General features: G+C 41.2%; 2 protein-coding genes across 7 annotated transcripts in view; both read left to right on the forward strand.

Moving 5' to 3' along the window:
* Window positions 1-7,478, forward strand: part of SCIN (scinderin) — a 105,419-nt gene extending 97,941 nt beyond the window's left edge. For both annotated transcript variants that reach the window (XM_084793375.1, XM_084793374.1), the window contains exons 14-16: window positions 3,902-3,979; window positions 6,104-6,164; window positions 6,628-7,478. In XM_084793375.1, coding sequence (XP_084649501.1) covers window positions 3,902-3,979; window positions 6,104-6,164; window positions 6,628-6,755 — 267 coding nt within the window. In that variant the 3' untranslated portion in view covers window positions 6,756-7,478. The remainder of the gene's footprint in view (window positions 1-3,901; window positions 3,980-6,103; window positions 6,165-6,627) is intronic.
* Window positions 7,479-21,447: 13,969 nt separating this feature from the next.
* Window positions 21,448-23,553, forward strand: ARL4A (ARF like GTPase 4A). 5 transcript variants are annotated; one of them, XM_084793385.1, is made up of 2 exons: window positions 21,448-21,608; window positions 22,547-23,553. In XM_084793385.1, the coding sequence occupies exon 2, from the start codon at window positions 22,629-22,631 to the stop codon at window positions 23,229-23,231; it is 603 nt and encodes a 200-aa protein (XP_084649511.1). In that variant the 5' UTR covers window positions 21,448-21,608; window positions 22,547-22,628; the 3' UTR covers window positions 23,232-23,553. The 5 variants fall into 5 exon arrangements, with proteins under 5 accessions (XP_084649511.1, XP_084649512.1, XP_084649510.1 ...); XM_084793386.1 differs by lacking the exon at window positions 21,448-21,608 and adding an exon at window positions 21,614-21,748 and having other exon boundaries at window positions 22,552-23,553; XM_084793384.1 differs by lacking the exon at window positions 21,448-21,608 and adding an exon at window positions 21,615-21,748.
* The last annotated feature ends 1,175 nt before the right edge of the window (window positions 23,554-24,728 follow it).

Here is a 24,728-nt window from a genome sequence, read left to right on the forward strand (position 1 = left end):
ACTATTCCTGGGGAGATGGGAACAAACATCTACTCACCCTAGACAGGGAACCAAACCAAAGTTAGGATACAACCAAAGTCCAATTTGGTAAACCAATGAGTTTTATTAGTGTTACTTACAGGAGCAGAAATGACTCAAAGACAGTTAGTTACATAATCAAATGCCATCTCCTACATGACTGACAGCTCATGAAAACTGGAAACTTGAGAGTATACTGTAAACTCTTAGGCAGATCAACGAGTTGGAAGATGTCTCTTTCAAGCATCTTGTCTTGGTCTGACAGTGCCTCTCAGCAGTCCCTACTACTTACATATGTTTTGAGAGGGAGGGGCCTAATACATTTAATCAGTTGCAGGGACTTCCTGAAGCTTCTCAACTGTTTACTTCATGACTTCAATATACAATAGATTGTTTTACCTCACTTTAGGACATCCTGAGTCAGAATGAGCTTCCCTGTAGATGGAGTGTTTCATGTGGGAGGAAACTGTTGCACAACAAAGTCTTAGTTTAAGTTGTTACAACACAAATGTAGTTGGTTGGGGTGTTTAAAAAGTAAGCTTAGCTTTCTCACATCCTGGAGCCTGGGAGGCCCAAGAACAAGGCACCAGCCTGTCTGTTATCTGGAGAGGCCCTTTCTAGCATCTACACATAGCCCAGTGAGCTGAGTCTGTCTCTTCTTAGTACCCTGCTCTTATCACTGGCCCTTATCCTCGTGACCTCAGCCAAACCTAATTACCTCACATCAGCCTCCACCTCCTGATACTGAACGCAAACAAGCAGTCCATAACAGTACATACTGTTATATTGGGTTCTGAAATTTCATCCTGGACTATAGCCATTTACTTGAACTTAATCAGAAAAGATTGGCCATCTCTGACTGGTAGGCTTTTGTGTAAACTTAAAGGAGGGATTCTTCTCATCCTGTTAAATAAAATCTTAATTTTCATCACACAAAATTTCCCAAGTGCTCACCAGATACCTAAAGAAACCTGAAAATTTAAGATGTAATGATGGATAGTGACAGATATTCATTCTTGGGACCACAATTTGTCACCTACTTTGTAGAATTTTCTTGAACTTGCTGTATTTTATAAGTTTACTACATGAAAAGTCTATTTTATTGGGTATTAAGATTTCATTGTATCCAAATAGCTTCTTTTCGACATATGGTTTACACACACTCATATAATTTGTTTTATTTGCTAATATTTCTGTAAATTAGATTCTTAAATTTATTTCATAATTTCATACATGAGTACTGTATTTACATCATTCGTATTTACTCTTCCTTCCCATCCAATGCCATCCATGTTCTTCCCACTCCCTTTCAAATTCATGATTGCTTTTGGTACACACACACACACACACACACACACACACACACACACACACACACACACCATATTACATTCATTTAGTGTTCCTTGTATGTACATACGTATATCTGCTTGACTGCTTGGGATTAGCTCTGAAGGGGCTTGTTCTTGGGGAAAACTGATTTCTCTCCTCTCAGTAGCCGTTCGTTTCCCGTAGCTCTTCATATGGCGGTAGGGACTCCTGAAATTTTGCCAGGCATGTTGGCATGCTGAATGATATTGTCCTTATGCAAGTCTCATTAGGAAACCCTATTTTTGAGACAGCATGGCTGCAGCTTCCCTGTCGTGTCTGGAAGACACTACCTAGGAGTTCATGTTGTCAGAGTTTTCTGACACCAGGGTGTCTTGGAAACCAGGACCACTCAAAGCCACACCATGCAACAAACTTCACACAAGACATTTATTAGGGAGAAACAGAGTGGCAGCTGCCTCTGAGTGGAAACAGAGACAGCAGCAGGCTGGGAGGAGGAGCAGGCTCTTATAGGGTCTTAGTAGCACGTGCAGTGCGCTTGTAGAAAAGTACAGCATAGCCACAAGTATTGCTTGGCCAGCCGTTAACCCTGAGTCATGGGGGTGGGGGTTCCCTAGTCCTGGGTTTGAGGACAGGCGAGGGGCAGGGTGATTTTCCACCAGGCTCTCACCCAATGGGGTCCTAATTATATGGCCTTTTACAATCTTCCCACCCTCTCTTTTGTGTTGTTCTCTGACCTTTAGGGCTTGCATTGTAGGTCTACCGATTGCAGTTGGGTACCCCCACAGTGTCAGGAAGATATATTTTATAAAAATAGGCACCCTGGCTTCACTCTCAGTCATATTTTAAAAACCACATATTAGCCTCTATTAGTTTTTACTCTTTTTTTTTTGCCTGTTCATGCTCATATAAGCTATTATCAGAAATACGTATTTCTTTTGTACTTTCTCTTTGTCTTATACGATATTTAGAAACTTTCATGTTCTTCTCACAGTTTAATAAAGAAGAATTGTTCCAATATGTGTTTGAGCTTACAATAATAGGCTTAAGCATATAGACTAGTACATGGCAACAGAGCCTGTTGGTTAAAAGTCTGCTGCTTAAAACACAGCTTTTAGAAAAAACCTCCCTAGCTAATATCACCGACTCGATGATGTCGCATGCTATATGGGTGACCCTAGGCAGTTTGTCTGCACTCTCTGAGCTCATGATATCATTTTTAAATGTGGAAACCCACAGTATTTACTTCATATGGTTGCTGTGTTGATGATTTGTGTAAAAAAATCAAAACAATGTGCAGGAGAGAAGTGATATTTAATGTTTTGTATTTTATATGATCAGGTGATTGGTAAATACTCTGTAAGAAGACAGTACAGGCTTGGGGCGATGCCTCAGCGGTTAAAAGTCCATAGTGTAGAGAACTCAAATTCAGTTCACAGCACGCTTGTCACTCAGCTCACAGCCACTTGTAGCTCCAGCTCCAAAGAATCCACTACAACCTCTTTTGTCTTTCTAGGATCTTATACATCATGTGCACATCATACACACACACACACACACACACACACACACACACACACACACTCACATTTTAAAACAATATTTAAAACAAAAAGACAATATGAAGCCATTTACCCTCTCTGAACATGTTAGGTTGCCTTTTGGTTTGTTTTGCTTTTGCTTTGAGTGTGTGTGTGTGTGTGTGTGTGTGTGTGTGTGTGTATTATTTTAAAGATTTCAAAATCTCCTCAGGGCACAGAAGACATGTAAGAAGATGATGCCTGGTTAGTTTGTTCTAGGCATCCTGGAGCTTCTGCCTATCTTCCTGTGAGAGTCAAGAGCACAGGAAAGCCCTGCTAAGTCCCATTGCTAATATAGACTGGTAGAAGCCAAGGTCAACTCTATCCCCATGACTGCTTAGAGGGAGAATACAAGGAACTGGGAATCAAAACCTAAACTGACAAACCTTCCCAAGAATCAGGAAGAATTGCAGAAATCTCTAAAAACTTAGAACTTCAGGTCAATATATGTTTACTCACATGGGTCATAGTCATGCAGTAATTCAATTACCATCTAATTGTAGAAAAACAACATTTATTCCATTAGAAATAAAAACAATAATATTTGTATATATTATATTATGGTGCCTTATTAAATTTGCTGATTTATAAAAATAACCAGATTTACTGTCTCTTAAGTAAAATAAACTTATGAAAGAAAGATAAATTCATACCCAGGCCTTTATATCAAATGCCTTAAGACTAGGCAGGTAACAAAACGTGTGATGCCTTTGTTGTGGGAAACTGCAAAGACAGAAGAGCCAGGTTCACACTGATGGTACACATTTACCCTAAAGGTGTTCAGATCCTGTGTTTATAGTAAGTACTTTCCTGGCCAGACTGAACCATCAGTTTGTGTACTTGGTTACACAGATAAATCTGTTCCCCTAAACTAAGAAATAAATGACTAATCATGCTTTTCACTGCCATGTCCCCTGTGCATCACAAACTTTCTTGCTGTATTGTTTGGTCATAAAGTTCTTCAAACATTTCAGATTGAAGAGGTTCCGGGAGAGTTCACCCAAGATGACTTGGCAGAAGATGATGTCATGCTACTTGATGCGTGGGAACAGGTAGAGCTATATTTAGCTTATAACAAGGCAACTGACAGTACTTGCTTTGAGAAGGGACAATTGAGGTAATAAATGAGTTTGAGGACCTAGGCTGTACTCGAGACATTTCACAGAGTTTAGCAATAAAACTCATGTGTAAGGCAAGTTGATTTCTTACTCTGAAATAATTCTACAGCTTCCACATTTTATAGCTTTAGATGAAAAAAAACCTATCAACTTTTTATTTATTTGTAAACTATACTCACTTTATTTGTGCATTCATTATATTATCAAGTACATGAATATGTACAATGCCTTGGCAGAGACCAAAATATTGAGAATTTTAACAAAATTTCATAAGGAACTCATTGCTTGGGAAAAAACATGAGGCACAGGATAGGTTTAAATCTAAGCAGCACAATATGTTACTTTTTATAAATCTTAATTTAGGAGAAAATCAGTGATTAATTGACAAAAAACATATATAATAATGAATCTATATATACACATATATATGTACTTTTAAAACCTTTATGTAAAGTAACAACTGTGAAAAGGACAAACGTATGTTAAGAATCAAATTATATAGAACAATATGTAAAACATTGGATTAGGCCTAGTTATAGAGTTAGCTGCAAACTTGTTTTCTGATCCTTTTTTTCTTTCCTTCCTTCTTTCTTTTCTCTTTCCTTCCTTCCTTCCTCCCTCCCTCCCTTCCTTCCTTCCCTCCTTCCTTCCTTCCTTCCTTCCTTCCTTCCTTCCTTCCTTCCTTTCTTCCTTCCCGATTTATTTTGGGCTGGGGGATTGGCTCAGTATTTAAGGACACTTATTGTAAAAGACTTGGGTTTGGGGGCTGGAGAAATGGTTCAGAGGTTAAGAACCCTGCCTGTTCTTCCAAAGGTCCTGAGTTCAATTCCCAGTAACCGCATGGTGGCTCACAACCATCTATAATGAGATCTGGTGCCCTCTTCTGGTGTACAGGTGTACATGCAGGCAAAACACTGTATACTTAATAAACAAATCTTAAAAAAAAAAAAAGACTCCACCTCCTTGGGCACCAAGCACACATATGGTGCACAAATATAGGCAAAATAGTCATATGCACAAACAATAATAAAAATAAGTCTAAAAATATTTTTTAAAGTATTTATTTTATGTGCATGAGTGCTTTGCCGCAAAAGTCATAAGAGGACTTCATAGCCTCTGGAACTGAGTTAATGGATGGTTGTTAGCTACCATATGGTTGCTATGAATCAAACTCATATCCTCTGCAAGAACAAATGCTTTTAACCACTTAGCACTTAGGTTTCTGGTAGCTAAGGCACTCAGTAAGGCATACCTTGGCCTTCTGTCTTCATGAAACATATTTGACTTGGGGATTCAACCCTATTTCCTCCCAGTACTACATTTCATTTTTAGAAAATAAATTATCTCTTTTATGCAAGATACTGTGCTGCGATGGTGACTTCTGTGCTCCAACACATTGCGTGTGAATTAGAACACAATGGAAATTTATTTTGACCAAGGTTGCTCAGCCAAAGGATGTAACTCAGGAGAGTGCTTCAGCATTAAGATCACTCATACATTTGACAAAGGAATGGATATATACAGATTACATGTTCACATGTTTATTTAATATGGACTATATATGTAACATTTTAAATAAAAAACCCGAACCCTTGGTATTTAAATTCTGAACATTATAGTGCTTTAGCAAAGTTTTATAGGGCACTATCCTACAAGGAAACACTAGAGAGAAGCCAGAGAGTTCCCAAGACTGCCAGAAACAAGCCCTGCATCTACATGAGGTCCTCTGCTGCTTAGACCTAACAGCTTGGGATGGAGATGAATGCCACACAGGCCCAGGAGATGGATGTAAGAAGTAAAAAGCTGTTGATGCTGTGAAAGCAAGCAAGCAAGCTCACTTTATAACTAGAATGCCCCATGCAAACATGTTCAAGTGTAAACTGTAGTTGAGAGGCTGGCTGTCAATGCAAGGGTCTTCTGGTGAGAGGCAGCCTTGAGAAATCCACAGAGCTTCCGCAGGCCCCACCTTCACCTGCTTTCTGTGTGGGGGTTCTCAAGGTAAAGGTGGTAGTGTGGGTGAAGCACCAAAGCAGCACATGCTTTCTTTCCATTTTTCAGATCTTTATTTGGATTGGCAAAGATGCCAATGAAGTTGAGAAGAAGGAATCAATGAAGTCTGGTAAGTTGTGCTGGGACAACTGTAGCAGTGAGCAGCAGGGTTGTCACAGCCGGCCTGGCCATCCTTTCCTACCCTTTCTTCCAAATCTGAGATGTCCAGCTGCCCATCAGAGCTTGAGTAACAGCATTAAGTGAACGAGTTTCATGACAGATACAAGAAAAATGTTCTGTTGTCTAATTTAGAATAAGATTCTTTGTAAAATGTAGAATATGCTTATTTCTGAAAAGTTTGGGTCATGGTGTTTAAGCAGTTTTCTATATACTGAAGTGTCACAATAATTATATCATAAAGATTATTCATAAAGTTTGCCATTCTTTTAGGCAGATGAGAGAAACAACTAGACTGTTTATATTTGGTACTTGGGGCAAAAAGAATTTAATTCTTTACTTGTATGAAAGAATTTTCACTATGTATTTCAGTTTAACTGAAACTAACTGACTTTTGTCATTTCAATTCTTTTTAGCCAAAATGTACCTTGAGACAGACCCTTCTGGAAGAGATAAGAGGACACCAATTGTCATTATAAAACAAGGCCATGAGCCACCCACATTCACAGGCTGGTTTCTGGGCTGGGACTCAAGCAGGTGGTAAACTGAGTTTCAAATTTTAAAAAGTGAGCAGCAAATATTCTGGCTGCATTAGGGCAACTGGCCCACTTTGTTGTTGGGGATTTGTTTACTTTTTACTGTTTGGCTTTAGAAGGTAAACTTCTTCTGTCAAATGGCTATTTTTAAAAAAATGAATGATATTCTCTTCTTGTCTTCTTTTGTTCCTCCTCCTCCTCCTCCTCCTTCTTCCTCTTCTGCCTCCTTCCTCTATCTTTTTTAATGAATTGTCATATATTACTATATTGAAATAACAAACATTTGTTTTGGATCAATTTTACCTTTTATATAATCTAAAAGTAAAAGATTATACAATCTAGGGGAATTTCTGGGAAAGGTGGTTTATAATTGAGCAACCACTAGCCAAACGTGTCTTAGCACATCAGAGAAGAAAGCCACAGTGCTTCTGAGCATCTTCCCTTCTGGGTATCCTCTGTTCGCAGTAAGGTTTGCATTACCATGGCTCTAACAATGCCTTGCTGTTTTCCACCTGAAATCAATGTGACTTGGATGCCATTCATTCACAAGTGTTCTTTTCTAAGAGGAACTTCTTTAGCTTTTTTAGAAAACTGAAATCACAGGCCCTTCATGATTTTAAAAAATGTATCCCTATCAGTTTAACTTTTTATATTTGATAGCATATGCTTAATATCATAGAGTATGTATTGAATGCTGTTTTTCACCATTAAATACATCTTTTTGGAAAATATTTTGACACTTTTGTCAAAGTTGATAAGTTAATGACAATTAATTTTATAGCTTGATACTTTTGTGTATAAGTAAATATGAATTTAGTATTTTCTAAATCTTATCTAATGGTCAAATGACTTCTATAGGTAGAGTATTATAATACTTTAGATATCACAGAATGTATAAAAATACAGGCTCCAGAGGCCAGAAGTTGGGGAAGAGTCTAGAACTCCAGTAACATAGACAGTAGACAGAGTTTGGCAGAGACGTGCTGGGTGCAGCTTTAATAGAGTAGTTTGAGCAGGTCTGGCTGGGTGGATATTTTATTAATAGAGGCTAGAGAGAAAAATCAAAACCAGATGGTTAGACCCAGGCAGGAGTGCCAGCCACAGAGCTCTTGAAGAGAAAGCATATCAAACAAACAAGAAAACCTTGTGCACACCTATAATCCCAGCACTCAGGGAGGCAGAGGCTGGCAGATCTCTGCGAGTTCGTGGTCTACAAAGTGAGACTAGGACAGCCAAGGCTACACAGAGAAACTCTGTCTTGAAAAACCAACAGGCGGGGACACCTCACAAATAACAAAGCATAAATGGGTGGCCCAGGGAACGAATATAGACAAAGATGACAAATCAAAGGCTGAGCCCTGGGAGGTTATTTCATTGAGGCAGCAGGAAGAACAACGGTATCCCAGAGGATGCTTTCTTCAGACTGTTGACCTTCTTTACACATGTGAATTTTGTGGAAACACCATCTACGCTGTTTTGATCATTTCCCTACCAAAACATCCAAATGTTCCCGTGAATGCTAAATGGGTTACCACCAAATTGTGGTAGTAGTTTTCACCCAGGACCAAGTTTGTTTCCAAGGGGACCACTGTGAGGACCTGGTGCCATTCTTGTTCACAACTCTGGACATCTAATGCTCTGGCATATAAGCAGAGCCTGATGATGCTCTAAATATCCTATGATGCCCAGGATAACTGTCACCCACCACAACAAATAGTTATGTGGCCCCAAATATCAACAGTGCCAAAGCCAAAGAACCTGTAAACTAAGCTCTAAACCAGTGGTTCTCACTCAACCCGTGCGTTGCAACCCATTTGGATTAGAAGTCCTGCAAATCCGATACTTACAGTTATGAAGTAGCAATGAATTAATTTTATGGTTGGGGGGGTCACCACAATATGAGAAACTCTATTAAATGGTTATAGCATTAGGAAGGTTGAGAACCACTATAGGGGTCTATAGCAACCATTCTGCTACTCTAGTAGACTTTTAAGAAAACAAGCTAAAATGAAGTGCCAGCTGTCTTCAAGTTTAAAAATACAGTGTTTCACAAAAAGGACCAAATAAGAAAGGGTTGGCCACACCCATCATATTCCAGCCTCATGAAATAAGACAATCTACTGAAGACCTAATATATTTAACAGATGCTATATCTGCAGATAGAGGTAAATACATTCAGTTGTCTTTTAATGCTTTCAAACACTATAAATTTTATGCTTCTATATGTGGGATATTATTTAATAAATGTTTACTCAAATTTCTAATTGGGGAAGCCTTTTTATTAAATAATATTTTTATCTATTCTTTGAACATTTCATAGATTTACACAATGTATATTGATCATATCCATTTGCTACCTTGCTCCAGCTTCCCCCTAACATTATGTTTTCTTTTTTGTTATTATTAAGATCTTTTTGTTACTGTTATTAATAACTCCATTAGTCCAACTAGTGCTGCCCATGTTGAACCTCTTTTCTAATTCTACTATTAAAAAAAAAAAGCCACCACACACTCAGGGGAAGGACAGCAGGCTACCAAGAAGAGACCTGATACCCTATGAGCATATACAGGGGGAAGAGGTCCCCCTCAGTCACAGTCATAGGGGAGGGGAGTAGGGGGAAAGCGGGAGGGAGGGGGGAATGGGAGGATACAATGGATGGGATAACTATTGAGATGTAAAATGAATCAATTAATTTTTAAAAATTAAAAAGGAAGAAAAAGAAAAGCCACCACAATCTTAGTGGCCTAAAGCAGTGTACATGGATTGTTGTATAGTTTTGATGTTAGGAATCCTAAAATAGGTGAACAGAGATGCATTCTGGAGTTCTAGAGAAGAACCCATTTCCTTCATTTTCCTGATCCTAGTGGCTGTCTATATTCACTGGCTTGTGGACACTTCCTCTACCTCACCAACTAGCAAAATAGATTTTTAAAACTCTGTGCCCCCATCTACCTTCTTCCTAAATTACTCATATTTTTGTTATTATTATTAAAATATAATTACACCTTTTCCCTCTGTTCTGTTTTCTTTATTCAGCTCCTTCCATGTCCCCCTCACATTCCTGGCTTCCTCTTCTTTATTATTGGTCTTATCTCTTCTTACTCTCACTCTTTCACTGATAAGGACCCCTTTGCTCACATTGGGTTCAGTGGGTTATTGGGTTGTGAGTGATCCAAGATAGTGTTCTTATCTCAACATTCTTAATCACACTTCAAAGTCTCTTTTGTTGTGTATGGAATTTACAATCTTTGCTGTTGTATATGGATAGCTTTGGAGCAGGAGGCTATTAGTCAGTCTTGACAGGAAGGTATGCAACACAACTAATATTCTATTTTTAGATACAGTGAAAAGTTGATAGATTTTCCTATATTCCGTTAACCATACCTTCTGCCTACAGATTTATTTCTAAAATATAAAACTTAGTGACAAGGGCAAGGAAAATATACTGTTTTTTCTTTGTCCTAATCCTTATAAAACTGCTGTTCTTATTCCAAGTTGGAAATTCACAAACTCGGGTAAAAAGAAATGTCTTGTCCTGGGTTCACAGGCATTTTACTGTTGCCTGAAGAATTACGGAAACACTACTGGAAAACCGGGAGTATAGCGAGCATCTGTGGACACCATAGAGTTGGTAGAGTATTTCAGAATGTTTAACCAAACCCCAAATGTTTTAAACTAGTAGTCTGATTTAATAAGAAAAATGGTGAAGCCCCCGCCCACCCACCGAATCTCCTCTTTGCTTTGGAGTGGCATTTTCCTAGTCTTGACCACAGGCTGTTTGTGAAGTTTATGTTATTTGGACATCCAGTAAGGACATTACTAGAATGATGCTACTAGCGAGTCCTCAGTTAGACAACAGGCCTCTAGAGGTTCAAGTTCACACAAGAAAGGCCACTGTGTTGAGTTCTGATTTCAAATAAAATTATTAATAGTGCTTACAAAAAGTAAAAAAATGCTTTATAAGGGTAAATATTGTTTTACATGAACTTTTCTGAGAGCACCAGATGAAACACTGTCCCATCCCACGGGACATATCAAACAAGTTCCCTGAAAGAGGGAGCTTGGAGTGAAAGAGGGGGGACAGAGACATGAGAAATATGGATTGAAGACAAGAAATCCTGACCAAGGCCTCTTTATTCCACGAAAGGCACAGCTTATAAGCAAGGACACCACAAGCTCCATTACAATTTCACTTCTTCCTAGCCTCCAGGCAAGAATACACTCCTCTGAGTAGTTCCCTGTAAGAACTTCCTTATTTCTCTATTTTTAATTAATTAATTAATTTATGTGCATTGGTGTTTTGTCTGCATATATGTCGGTATGAAGGTGTCAGATCTTGGAGTCACAGACAGTTGTAAGCTGCCATGTGGGTGCTGGAAATTGAACCCAGGTCCTTTGGAAGAGCAGTCCAATCTCTTAACCGCTGAGCCATCTCTCCAGCCCCCTTATTTCTTTCAAAGGTAAACAATCCAAAGACAGCCTAAACACAGCGGCCTCCTTCAGTAAAGGTGGACAATTGGAAGGTCACAGCATGCAGCCTAAGCACAGGATTTCTAGCATGGCTCCCCACATCTCGCCCTTCATTAATTTATATGAAGCAGCTGTCTCAGGTTGGCGAACTGAAAACCCTTCTTACCCATCATCAAGGTCCCGGATACAATTTTCACGGGCCTCTGTCTTAGGGTGACAGGGATTTAGAATCACTCTTACCTGTCATTGGCTGCCTTCTTGTCACACAGGATTAGGGGAGTGCTTTAACTCTATACCATGCACTTGTGCTTGTATCAGCTGCAATCGCTGAGGCACAAACTGTGTCAGGCAAGGAAGGAAGGCACAGACTATAATTTCAAGTCTTGTCTTCCCCGCCAAGGATAATCCATGCTGTAGAATACTGTTATATCTAAAGAGATGATGCTTTGATCGTCTCTGTCTCTTAGCTAAGCTAACCTTTTCTTCCAGAGTTTGAACCTGTCCTCGAAGTTTTCCATTGGGGTCCTGTTGCACCACGGAAAAAGCTGGAGGCGCTGGGGGCAGAGGCTGCCAGTTAGGCTCATAATAGCAAGCAGCCTCCCTTTCTTGATCTTCCTCATCACTAGTCCTGGATTCCCTGGGGGCAGACAGCAATGTGACTTTGCTCCCTCTACTAGCTCAGCTCCGCTGGGTTCACTGTATCTGCTGGGCTCACTGTTTCTTACCCAGGTGGGCCAAACTGCTGGGAGGCAGGGAGAAAGACCTCTAAACAGAGAGCTGCTCCCAAGGCAGAAGCGGACAGATCTCCCTGAGTGCAAGGCCATCCAGAGTTCCAGGACATCCAGGGCTACACAGAGGAACCCTGTCTCAAAAAAAAAAAAAAAAAAAAATCCTATGTTGGCCTGAAACTCAGTATGTAGCCTGATGACTGTGAACTTATTCTCCTCCCTTCCCTTCCTTAGTGCTAAGATCACTAGGTGTTTGTACCACCATAACCAGTAGGTGCAGGCCTAAGACTCAAACCTAGGGCTTTGTGAATGCTCGTCAAGCCTTCTACTGCCTTAGCTACATCCCCATTCCCACTTTTTATATCTGCCACAAATAGTTCCTACCATCAGACACATTAGTAGGAAATTCAAATTTTGTGAAACATTTCAGTAAGTACAAGGTAGGAATTTAAGAGTATTCTCTGTAGCACTCAAAATACATCCAAGAGTAATTTCAATGGTACGGAGAGTGAAGCAAAGGTACTATCATGTTACTGCTGATTGCTACCTTAGAGCTGATGAATTCTGAATTTTTAAAGTCATATCTCTGCTGAAAATATATAATTTTGTGAGTCACTTAGAAGCTAAAAACCTGTTTTCTAATGTGCTAGTTGGTTTTGTCGACTAGTCACAGGCTAGGCTCATCTGAGGAGAGAAGACCTTTGCTGAGATAACGCCTCTATCAATTGGTCTGTAAGGCAAGTCTGTGGGGGCATTTCCTTAAAGACTGATGAAGGAGGACCCAGCCTATTGTGAGTGGTGCCTCCCTTGGGCAGGATGATTAACCCATCAGAAGAATGCCATTACTTCATGGTCTCAGTTTCAGTTTTGGCCTCTAGGTTCCTACCTTGAGTTCCTGCCTTGAGTTCCTTCCTGCCGTGGCTTCCCTCAATGGACCATAACTCAGGATGTGTAAACCAATAAACCCTTTCCTCTTCAAGTTACTTTTAGTCATGGTCTTTATTGCAACAATAGAAAGTAAACCAAGATATTAAATATGTATCTTATTTCCCCTAAAGTGATATGAAAAAAAAAAATCAAGAGAGCAGCAAAATACATAGTGATTAGTTGGATATCTTCATTTTGTATTCTATCTTGGCATTCAACAGCAGAAACTCCACTTGCACATTTTTGCAGATCTTATCCCCTGATCCTCCACCAGTCAAAACTGTGGTCACTGACAGTTCTGGAAAATGTCATGAAAGCAGCATTTTGGGCTAGGTGGGCATGTTTCTTGACACTCTCTTCAAAAGAAAGCTTGCAGCCACCCACTCTTCTGTTCCTCACCAGCTGGAAAATGATGAGCTCAGAGACAGAAGCCATATTAGCAAATGGCAGGGCTCCCTTCCCTTTACAGTAGAATCTGCTCATTTTAAGACAGGCAAACAGAAAAACGATCCCGTGGTATTCAAATCATAGCACTTTGAACCTCCTCTCTTTTTAAAGATCGCCTTACAGTGTAATAGAAAAACTGGTGGCAAAAGTGGCTATAATGATGTTTGGTGTGGTAGACATGGTAGGCATGCTGAGAGGTCCTAAACAAGTATCATATAGGCTGGGAGTAAAGCAATCTTTCATTTAGTTTAAAAACATTAAGTAAAACTTTTACCAGTAGTACTAAGAAGGTAGGTTATATTTCTCCTGGGAAGAGATGAGGAAAATTCAGGATACTAAGGTAAATGGACTGCTCTTTCCTGCTTTCAGCAGCATGCTCCAAATCAGGGACTGGGATTGGGAACAGGATTAAGGAGTTAAGCAGAAATGAAAAGAGCTCTATATATGGGCACTCTATTCTCAGCAGGTGGCATGCAATCTGAATTGACCAAGGGATTAGTAACTGGGAAAAGCCGCCAGTGTCTGTAAACAAAATAACTCTAGATCAAGTTGTCACTCAGTGTCTGTAAACAAAATAACTCTAGATCAAGTTGTCACTCAGATCTTGCTCAAGGGCTTTCCAGCCAAGCCAGATACAACATCAGACCAAGGGTGTTGTCTTCATATTGAAAGTAGCTGCTATTAACTCAAAAGATAAAGGGCTAATAACACTGTCAGGGTACTATTGAGACAAAGCCTTCAGCTGTGGCTTCCGTCACAGGCAGCTCTCTGGAACCAAATAGACCAGAAGTCTTCTGGTTGAGTAAATTATTTTGCCAAAAAATTCAATGCTTAGTCTATAAATGCCTGAATTATTTGACCAATGAACACCTTTTGAGACCCAAATTCTGTATCATGTGAGAAACTCATGCTGAGTTCAGCTCAAAGCACAGGATTCCTTGTCCACTCTCACATCTACTGAGGAAGAGATGTATACCTTCCAACACATGCTGTAGATGTGACCCACAACATTATGGGAAGGGTAAAAAATTTCCCAAAGGGCAAAGTCCAGTGGACAGAAAGACAATGGGCAGGGTATTTTCATATGGAACAGAGGCAAATTCATCAACCAACTACCAATTATCAGAGAAAAACCTGTGGAAAATTTTGCCCAGAAAGCTTTCGGCATTTTAACAAATGGCCCTGAGTATTTCCAGTTGCTCTTTTCCAACTAGTAATTTTCATATAGTTCGTAGGAAGGAACAAAAGGACCAAAGAAATAATGAAAATATTCTTTCTCTAAGGTGCTCATAATTAAATTCATAATATAGCAGAATAATATTATTGGCTATTTGTGAAATAGGTAAAATTTTAAATATGAAAGCATTAGGAGTCATTAAAGGGTGGATTCAACTTTATCACAACACTGTTAAAAGAGGCTTAGAATACTCAGGTTGTTTTGATCCATGCACAGTGCTGTCTTTGTTTAAACACACACATAAAGCACTGAACTGTCAAACACAAGTATTAGAGTGAGTACCAACAGAGAGGGAGATGGGGCTTCTCAAACAAGCTAGTATATACACTGGCATTCTTTCCAAGTGATATATTGGCATATCTTGGCAGTATTTACTATTTAGGAAGGGCCAAAAGACCCAGAAGCTCCTTGTCGGAAGGGTCAGCCTCATCTTTTCTGATTCCAAAGGAGGATGCTTAGCTTAGTCAGATGGAACACCTGCAGTTCTCTATAAGAAGAGCACAAGCATTAGTGATCTCATTTCCTGACTCAACTATGGCTCCAATAATTTCCCCTCCACTTACTTTTGCCATCATACTTCTACATTTTGAGCGTTAGTCTGCAGTAATGGTTAGAGACTCATTAATGTTAAAATGCCAAGGATCTGTGTACAGCTGCTATATTTTATACTTAGTGAACATGATAGCGGTGTATGTGCTTTTCTAGAACATATTTGGTTACCCATTTGTCTGTGGATTGAATGTGCTGCTCTATGGATAGTAAACAAGATTTGGTTGTGTGTAAAATAATCTTCAAACTCAAGAGACAGAATTGAGGAGATAGGTCAGTCCATAAAGTATTTGCCAAGTAAGTCTGAAGCCTGAATTTTATCCCCAGAACCCATATGAAAAGCTGAGGATGGTGATACACACTTAAAATTCATTGGAAAAAGAGAAAGGAGTTTGCTGACCAGCCACTCTAGTCTAATTTGCTATCCCCAGGTCCTAGTGAGTGGTCCCATCTTAAAAATTAAGGTGGTTGGTGCCTGAGGAGGACATCTGAGGTTGATGTTTACCTACCATATTACACACACACACACACACACACACACACACACACACACACACACACACACACACACGAGTGTCAAGCAGCAAGGCTTGTCAATGGAAGCAGAATATTCCCTTAACTGATGGGACCTGGGACAGAGCTAAGGATGTGCCAGATATCAGATGATACTTTGGGATGGAAATTGAACCCAGGACTTTGTGTATGGTAAACAAATTCTACCAAAGAAACTGCATCACCAGAAAGCCACTGTGAACAATTTTATACTAAAGAAATAAAGTATAGGATATAGATATCTAAAGGAAGAACCCAGCCTAAGTAGTGCTCTATGCTTCTCCTTAACCTGGAGGAGAATGGGATGCTGTGAATAGCATAAACCACTGTCTCTCTTCTGGACATCAGCTACAGTGGCTGAATAAAACGGCACGGCAGTAAATCCTTGCCATGGAGAGGTCCCCACTTGACATGTACCATAGGCTACCTTGGAGTTTTCAGATACACAGATTGTTGCATGTGGGTATTTGATGTTCCTAATAGCCACACTTGTTAGTGTCATGTGGACATTAATAAAAGTAGTTTCGTGGCAGAAAGTCTTATGTGGAGTTTTTATTGCTCTCTCATAAATTGCAGGCAGGGTTACAGAGTCATGCCTGTGGCTACTTATTGTTTTTAATTATAGGAGGTGAGTCCTTATATGCAGATTATGGCAGATGTGTAGCCCTAAAACAGGCAGGCTATGGGGTAAACCTAAAGAGGAAATTTCTTGCTTCAGGCTATAGTGAATTAGCTCCACTGGTGCTATGCAGCTAAACAATAGCAACAACCAATAACAGCTACAAAACAGCTTTCACAAATATAAACCCCATTGATAGGGTCTCAGGTAACACAGACTGACTCTGAGCTCTTTATTGATCTGAGAATGGTCTTCAATTCCTGACCTACTGCCTCTGTCTCTAAATTCTGGCCTTATAGACATGCCTCCCATGCTCACCGCCTTTCGTCTAAATTCCTGAGAATAGTCACAGCCTTCTTGGATCGCACCATCTTCTGCCATAGCCTTCCCAGTGGCTATGATGTGCTTGGTGTGCTACCATGTCCAGCAGTACTTTCCATTTTTAGGCAAAGTGGTGCTACTTCTGAGGTCAGTCAGAGGTCAAACGGAAGCAGATTTCTAACTACATAAGACTGAGATGAATCAGAGCAAAAGTTAAGGAAACCTTTTTCTGAACAGCTGTGGACATCTTAAAAAATAATATACGCATAGCCCTGGCATATGTATGCTTGTATGAAAACATGATATTGTCGAGATTTGAATAGTTCCTTGTAAGAAATCATTGAGCACAACGCTTAATTTTATTTTTTCATATTGTGCAAATTATGCATTTAGTATATTTTGCGTTGATATAATAAAATAGATATTTGATTATTTTTGGGTTTTTTTCTTTTGAAACAGGGTTTCTCGGTGGAGCCCTGGCTGTTGTAAAATTCACTCTGTAGAGTAGGATGGCCTTGAACACAGAGATCCACCTGCCTGTGCCTTTCAAGTGCTGGGATTAAAGTGGGACTACCACCACTAGGCTTAAATAGGTAATTTATAAAGACAAGTTTTAAGTGCTCCACAACTCTGGAAGGTCAAGAGTACGGTGCAGACACCATCAGCTGTGGAGAGGGCTTCATGGTAGAGGTCTTCACAAAAGGAGAAACACGGAGAAAAAGAAAGTAAAAAAAGATGGCGGAGAGGCCAGGCCCACTCTTTCTAACAACCCACTCTGGTGGTTCACTCCTTGGTACCAGCATGGGCCCTGTCTGAGGGCAGTACCACTATGATCTAAGTACCTTCCACTGGGCCCCATCTTTTAAGGTTTCCATCGTCTTCACACCAATGCACCAGAGACTAAGCATTCAGTATACAGCACAACCAGATATAACTGTGTGCCTGTATTTGTTTCTATAGATTCTTTATTACACTACCATAAAGTAAAATAAGAAAGCTACACATTAATACTGTGACTCACATTTCTCTATATAACTGCCTAGGGGAAAAAATTAGATGGGACTATACTGAGGAAGGTAAAAAAAGGAATATAGACTTGTCACTTTCTCAATATGGTAGCGATCAGAGACTGCACAACATTGGCCGAGCATGACTTGAACCCAATAGTTTGGCTCCAATGTGTATTCTTCCAGTTTCTCCATGGGTCATGATCCATAGAGAACCACTGCTATAGAGAAACCTCTTAACCCCATCTGCTTGAAAGGTACATAGCAGGTAAGCACTGTCTATGAGGAAACTAGCCCTCATCTGATATAGAACCTGCCTGTGCCCTGGTCTTCATTTTCTCAGGCTCCAAATGTGAAAAACAAGTTCCTGTTGTATATAAGCTGTTTTCCCCATGTTTTGTCACAGCAGTCAAATTAGATAATTAAGTTCTTAACGTATTGGGTATTTGGCAGAAGGGATCAAACTACAGTTGGAAACTGAACCTAAATAAATAAAACTTTCTGAACGACAATGATACATTTCCTAATAAACCATATATTATATATATATTTATATTTTATTATATATTAATATAGTATATATTATACACTTGCATCTTCAAGTATAAGCCTTGATAGTATTTTAGTTTACAATTCAGAAACCCAATTGAAAATCTTAGTAATTATATATTTGTACATCTAAAAGATCCATTGACTTTTTTTTTCAATCAAATGTTATTCCTCCTATTTACATGGATCTTCCACTTGGAAATTCTAGTAAAAATATAGTTAAACAAAAAGAGTAGAAACATGGCAACGCTTAGGAAGGACATGCTACTTTCAGTATGTACTTTCAGTATCACATGGTAGATTATAGACAAGAAGGCAGGTATTACATATATCAGAAGTTCTCCAAGGTTTGATGTGGTTAAAAACAGAAAGAATGTCAGTTCATCAGCAGAGTTATTGGAAAGAAAAACTTTACTTCTTTTAAAGTTGCTCAAAATGGCTTGTCATTAACTAAACAGAATACTTACTTGAAACCCGACCATCAGGCCTTACTTCTTCTTTTGATAGCTCTGACTTGAGGGGTCTTAAGCTGAGTGTGGAAACTAAGAGTAGCTTTCAGATGCTGGGCGTGGTGGCGCACACCTTTAATCCCAGCACTTGGGAGGCTGAGGCAGGCGGACCGGAGTTTGAGGCCAGCCTGGTCTAAACAAAGGGAGTCCAGCATAGTCAAGGCTACACAGGAAACCCTGTCTCAAAAAAAACAAAAACCAAACCAACAACAAACAAAAACCAACAACAACAAAAAAGTAGCTCTCGGGCCCCAAAGTCTGCCTAACCTTGTCAGAATGTCTCAGAATATTTTTAACATTTGCATTTATTTGGATGGATGTGAACAACTTAATAGCTGTAGTTGCAAACATAGTCCAACAGATGTCAGTGCTGCCCTCAAAATCTCCTACTGAATCCCCAGATGTTCCCCAAGGCACCCCAGGGAGCAGCAGTACAGCACCCTACTAAAACTATCATAAATTGAAGTATAACCCAAAGGTAACATCTTTCTGAATAGTACCTAAATAACACACATGAATGGGCTCTGTATAGCCAAGTGTAAAGTGAGTTTCAGAAATTTCACGGCCTTTTAATCATTTATTGCTGTTTTTATATGGTTATTATTGCTTATAGAACCATACCAAACATTTTTTCCTACATAAAGGTAGAGGGGAAATACTTTAAGCTTTGTAGGGGAACAGACTGTCTATATTGCATAGTTTTTCTTTCTGATGGAGTTCTTTAATACGCAGGAAAAACCCTAACCTCTCAAATTCAACTCATAGTCTGCTGGTCAAAAGCCCTGTCTAAAACACTTACCTGCAGCTCAGAGAGGCGATTTCTCCAAGGCTGGACTCTCAGAGCTTTTAGAGCTCACCTGTTAAGTGTCTTAGACTGCAAAAATGCAACTAAGCACGAAACATTTGAAAGGCTTTCTTGATCTAAAACTATTGTAAATGGTAGAATTTTACTTTAAATTGTTCTGATTTGCAAGCAATTCCAGCTTAATAAAGAATCCCTGTCAAAATTCCCAAGGAAAGCAGTTCTTGCACTACAGCTTTGCTCACTTTTTAGGGTAATTACTGTAAATGGCTAATGAAATCCCATACTTATTAACAATCTTTAGCTCAGATTTACTTTTAATAACTAGATAATAAATAGATAGAATGTGTCATTTGAGATTTCTACCTTTTTCTTCCTAAATCAACAATGCTGTCTTAAAACTAAGCACATTACTTATTCCTTAGATTTTTATATCAACTATTAAAAACAACAGAAATAAACAAGGCAGCAGTGGTGCACGCACTCTGGAGGCAGCAGCACGAGAGTCTGAGTTTGAGGCCAGCCTGGTCCAGTGCTACACAGGGAACTCAAAAAAAAAAAAAGAAAGAAAGAAAGGAAGGAAGGAAGAAAAAAACTAAACAAAGAACAAAACAAGCTGGGTGTGGTGGTGCACACCTTTAATCTCAGCACTCCTGGAGGCAGAGGCAGGATGATCTCTCTGAGTTCCAGGCCAGCCAGGTCAGCCAGGGCTATTACAAAGAAAAACCCTGTCTCGAAAAACAATACAAAGCTGGGTGTACAAAGGTGGTGCACGCCTTTAATCCCAGCACTCAGGAGTCAGTTGCAGGGGCATGACTGTGAGTTCCAGGCCAGCCTGGTCTACAAATGAGTCTAGGACAGCCAAGGCTACACAGAGAAACCCTGTCTCGAAAAACCAAAAACCAAAAACAAACCAAAAATAGCCTCCCACAAAACAACAACAAAACAAAACCTAAAAAACAAAAACCCAAACAAACAAACCCAAAACAGAAAAAAGTCCCAACCTTTCTATGTTATTCATAAACTATATATATCACTGGCAATAGTGGTCTGGAGAAACTTTCTTAGGGACGTTACAATCTGTATTTTTGTTTTTTGAGTCAGGGTCTTACTATACAGCCTTGGCTGGCCTGAAACTATGTAGCTCAGGCTGGCCTTGAAGCCTCGAGATCCACCTGCTTCCGCCAACCAAGTGTTGGCGTGTTTGGCCAGAATTTATAAAGTACATTTTTAATGTGTACCATTATTATAGTCTTCCAAATGAAATTTTTGTATGGGCTCCACCTTTTTGTTATAAACATCCTAAAACTATTGCTGGTCATATTCTATTAATTGGTTCATGAATCAATTTGGTTCACTCTTGTCTTACAAAGAATGGAATAATAGCAAAACGACAGTTTGCCTTCTACAGTCAAACATAAAGAGTGAGACAAAATTACATTACGCAACCCTACTGACAGTACTATGTGCCTAACCACAGGTTACTAGATGCAGCTTCATCACCAGTTTTTCCTGGGCCCCTGGAAACATGTAGCGTTTCGGCATGCATTTCCTCCCGCGTAATAGGGGCGCTGGTTCTAGATTCAACGGTTCAGGGGGGGGGTGTAGCTAGATTCACTTCGGAGGGAATGCTCGGCTTACTCGAGGTAGGAGGTTACCACCACCTAGCTAGCCCGTGCTGAGAAGCACGGATGCGGAGATCCCCCACCCTGTCCTCCCTCCTCGGCCGACCAGTGTCCTCCAGCATCCTGAACCCTGAGTCACCGCCGCCGCCCCGGGGGCCACCCTGGGGTGACAGGAAGACGTGCGGTACGGGCGACGCCTTCTAGCACCCGGCCCGCGGCGGCCGAAGCCCCGCCCGTCTCCGCCGGCGGCGAGCGCCAGGAGGGTTGGAACGTGACCTTGTTTGGGCGTTGCTAGGAGACGTGGCCACCGGGCGCGCGCGCTGGCGCGCGTCCCCCACCGGCAGGCGCGGCGCGAGGGGCGGAGCCGCGGCAGGCGGCGAGGCTGGCGAGCACCGTTACCGCGGCGGGCGCGCGGCGTCGGCCGGGCCGCCGTCAGGCCTCGCCGCTGCCAGGGGACAGACTCCCCGGCGGCTCACAGCCGCGGGGGGGCGGGACGACAACGGAGGACCGTCGGCCAGGTGAGTGGCGCCGGGTCACGCCGGAGAGGAGGCCCGCGGGCGGCCGCGCCCAGCGAGCCGCAGCGCACAGGCGGGCTGTGGCAGCGGTTGGCGGCTGCGGCCCCCGGGAGCGAGGCCCCGTCGCTCGGACTGTACTGCAGGTGCGTGGGGCGGGCGGTCGGGGCCGGCTGCCTCCGATGTGCCTCGTTTCCCTCTCCGGGCAACAGGTGGTGCCGGAGGGCCGAGGGCGAGCCCGCCGTGGCGGCCCTGGGAGCGGCAGATACCCTCGCCAATTAGGGCTCTGGGGTGGGAGTGGCGTGGCCGCCCCGACGCGCTGACCAATGGGATCGCGGGGCCTGGGTGGGCCGTGGGGGTGGGCGTGGCCAGAGGCCGAGTCCGGGCTTCCCTGTAGGGCGGCCGCCAGAGCGGCGCGGAGTCTCGGCTGGGAGGTTCTGTTGCGCGTTCCTGGCGCCGAGAGGCACCGGCCAATGGTTCCCCACTGGGATCCGGACTCTAGCCCGGGAGGTGAGAGCCTTGGTGTCCGGGAGGGGGCCCGGAAAGTGATCCTGGGTACGCGGTGAAACATGCCGGCTTAAGCTCCCAGATACGGTTGCCTGTTTTAATTTTCTGTCAAGAAAAGGCACTTTGGTATATACGGTGACGTACACCAGATATCGGTAATTGGGTTGTCTTCAGAATGTGCTTTTGAGGTTGGGTGGGGGGGCGGTGTCGTGGAGATTAGAGAGAAAGTACACGTTACTGCATTTAGAGTGAATCAAAGCCTTTCGGTGACAATTATTCATCGTTTGTTTTGGATTGCGTAGATTTACCGTGTCATCTGGTGTGTTTACTTACAGCAAGTTTTATTAAGTTCCTCATGGAGTCCGTCTGTTTTTAGTGAAAGTAGAGAAAACCAGTTTAATGTGTTCACAGTAATAATTTACTCCTTTCCTCCTCAGTGTAGCTCGATCGCCCAGGAAGAGAAATTCTAAGGAGATAAAGGAGAACGCGTTCAGTTTGGGACACCATTTGCAGCTGGAAATGGGGAATGGACTGTCAGACCAGACTTCCATCCTGTCCAGCCTGCCGTCCTTTCAATCCTTTCACATTGTTATTCTGGGTTTGGACTGCGCTGGGAAGACAACAGTTTTATATAGGCTGCAGTTCAATGAATTTGTAAATACCGTACCGACCAAAGGATTTAACACTGAGAAAATTAAGGTAACCTTGGGCAATTCCAAAACAGTCACTTTTCACTTTTGGGATGTAGGTGGTCAAGAGAAACTAAGGCCACTGTGGAAGTCGTACACCCGATGCACAGACGGCATTGTGTTTGTGGTGGACTCTGTCGATGTGGAGAGAATGGAAGAAGCCAAAACTGAACTTCATAAAATAACTAGGATATCAGAGAATCAAGGAGTCCCTGTGCTTATCGTTGCTAACAAACAAGACCTGAGGAACTCACTCTCTCTCTCAGAGATCGAGAAGTTGTTGGCGATGGGTGAACTGAGCTCAGCGACTCCTTGGCATTTGCAGCCCACCTGTGCAATCATAGGAGACGGACTAAAGGAAGGACTTGAGAAACTACATGAGATGATAATTAAAAGAAGAAAAATGCTACGGCAACAGAAAAAGAAGAGATGAGCAGCAGTGCCTTCTGTGTGGGTGTGGAATAGGTTTCCTTGGCCTGGTTTTGACAAGCTGAAGAGTGTCTGCAGCCTGGTTTGCCCGTCTGCCCTCCTGGATGCTATTAAAGCTTTGTTTTGTTGAACAAGTCAGATACCCAACTCTGTTGCCTTGTGGAAGATGAGTAGATGCAGTGCTTCTTAAAGTGGTCTCTTCTCCCTGGCCCACAAACCTTTTGGTACTACCATTTTGCGAAGCCAAAAAAGGCTAGTAATTGAGCAGAAAACAATTTTGTGGAAATTTCACCTGAAGTTAGTGAAATAAAACTTTGAAGAGTGTATGCCTAGTGTTTTGTGTTTATATCTTTTTTTGGGGGAAGCCTTTGCCAAAAAATTGCAAACGAGGCTTTGTAAACACAAAATGCTAATGAATGGAAATGTTAAGATAGTAAGTGTGTGTGTGTACATGCGCGCGCGCACACATACACTTAAATTGAACACACAGGAATAAGAAGGAAGTATTTTTTTTTTTTAGGTTTTTATTATGGAATCAATTTAATGCTGTCTCTTTAATTCTAGACAATGTTTAATTTAGTTCTAGTAATATTTGAGGTATATTCAAATGCATGGATTAGTTTTCTTGACAAGCATGTTTTGGTGTGTAGTCCTTAGAAATAGCTATGCATCTGTCTACACAGGTTTAAAACAACTTTTGGGGGGTATTAGAGCTAATGTAGAAATAGTTCGTTGTCAGAAACGCACTGTTAACTTGAATCTAAAGATGACTAATATGGTAAATACAGGCATGGTGACTAAATGCATATGCTGGACTACATGAATGCGTTTATGGTGAAAGTGATGGGGAACTCCGAAGGAATTCCTGTAGTGCATAGTCTTTAAATCTAGTTAAAAGATACTTGTTTTATTACTATTTGCTGGCTGGAAACAGATTTTTTTTTTGTTTTTTGTTTTTTTTTGGTTTTTCGAGACAGGGTCTCTCTGTGTAGCCTTGGCCATCCTAGACTCACTTTGTAGACCAGGCTGGCCTCGAACACACAGTGATCCGCCTACCTCTGCCTCCCGAGTGCTGGGATTAAAGGCGTGCACTACCACGCCCGGCAAGATTTTTTTTTTTCATATATTTTTGTAGCATTTTGGGAGGAATGGAAGCTTTCTAATCAGCTGGTGCACCGTGGAGTGAAAATGTAAGGTACTTTTGGATATGTGTTCTGAGCTTTAATTTTTTTGTTAGTCAGCTGGACAGTATCTGCAGACCTTCCCAGCTCTGACTGTAAGAAGAAATGGGCCAGCACTGCAGATAGGAATTAGATCCTAGAAAATGAAGGGAAAAATAGCAAGCCATTGTGAGACAGTTAACTGGTGCTGTTTCTACTGAAATAAAAGCAAAATGGAATTACAAGGAGAGGAGGACTTTCTTATCTACAGGAAAAGACTTATTTCCAGTAATCTCATATAGCAAATCAGCATGCTTCCTATGTTTGAAGCCAACAGCTGT

Source organism: Acomys minous (assembly GCF_964271855.1).
Source record: "Acomys minous genome assembly, chromosome: 8".
NCBI classification, from domain to species: domain Eukaryota; kingdom Metazoa; phylum Chordata; class Mammalia; order Rodentia; family Muridae; genus Acomys; species Acomys minous.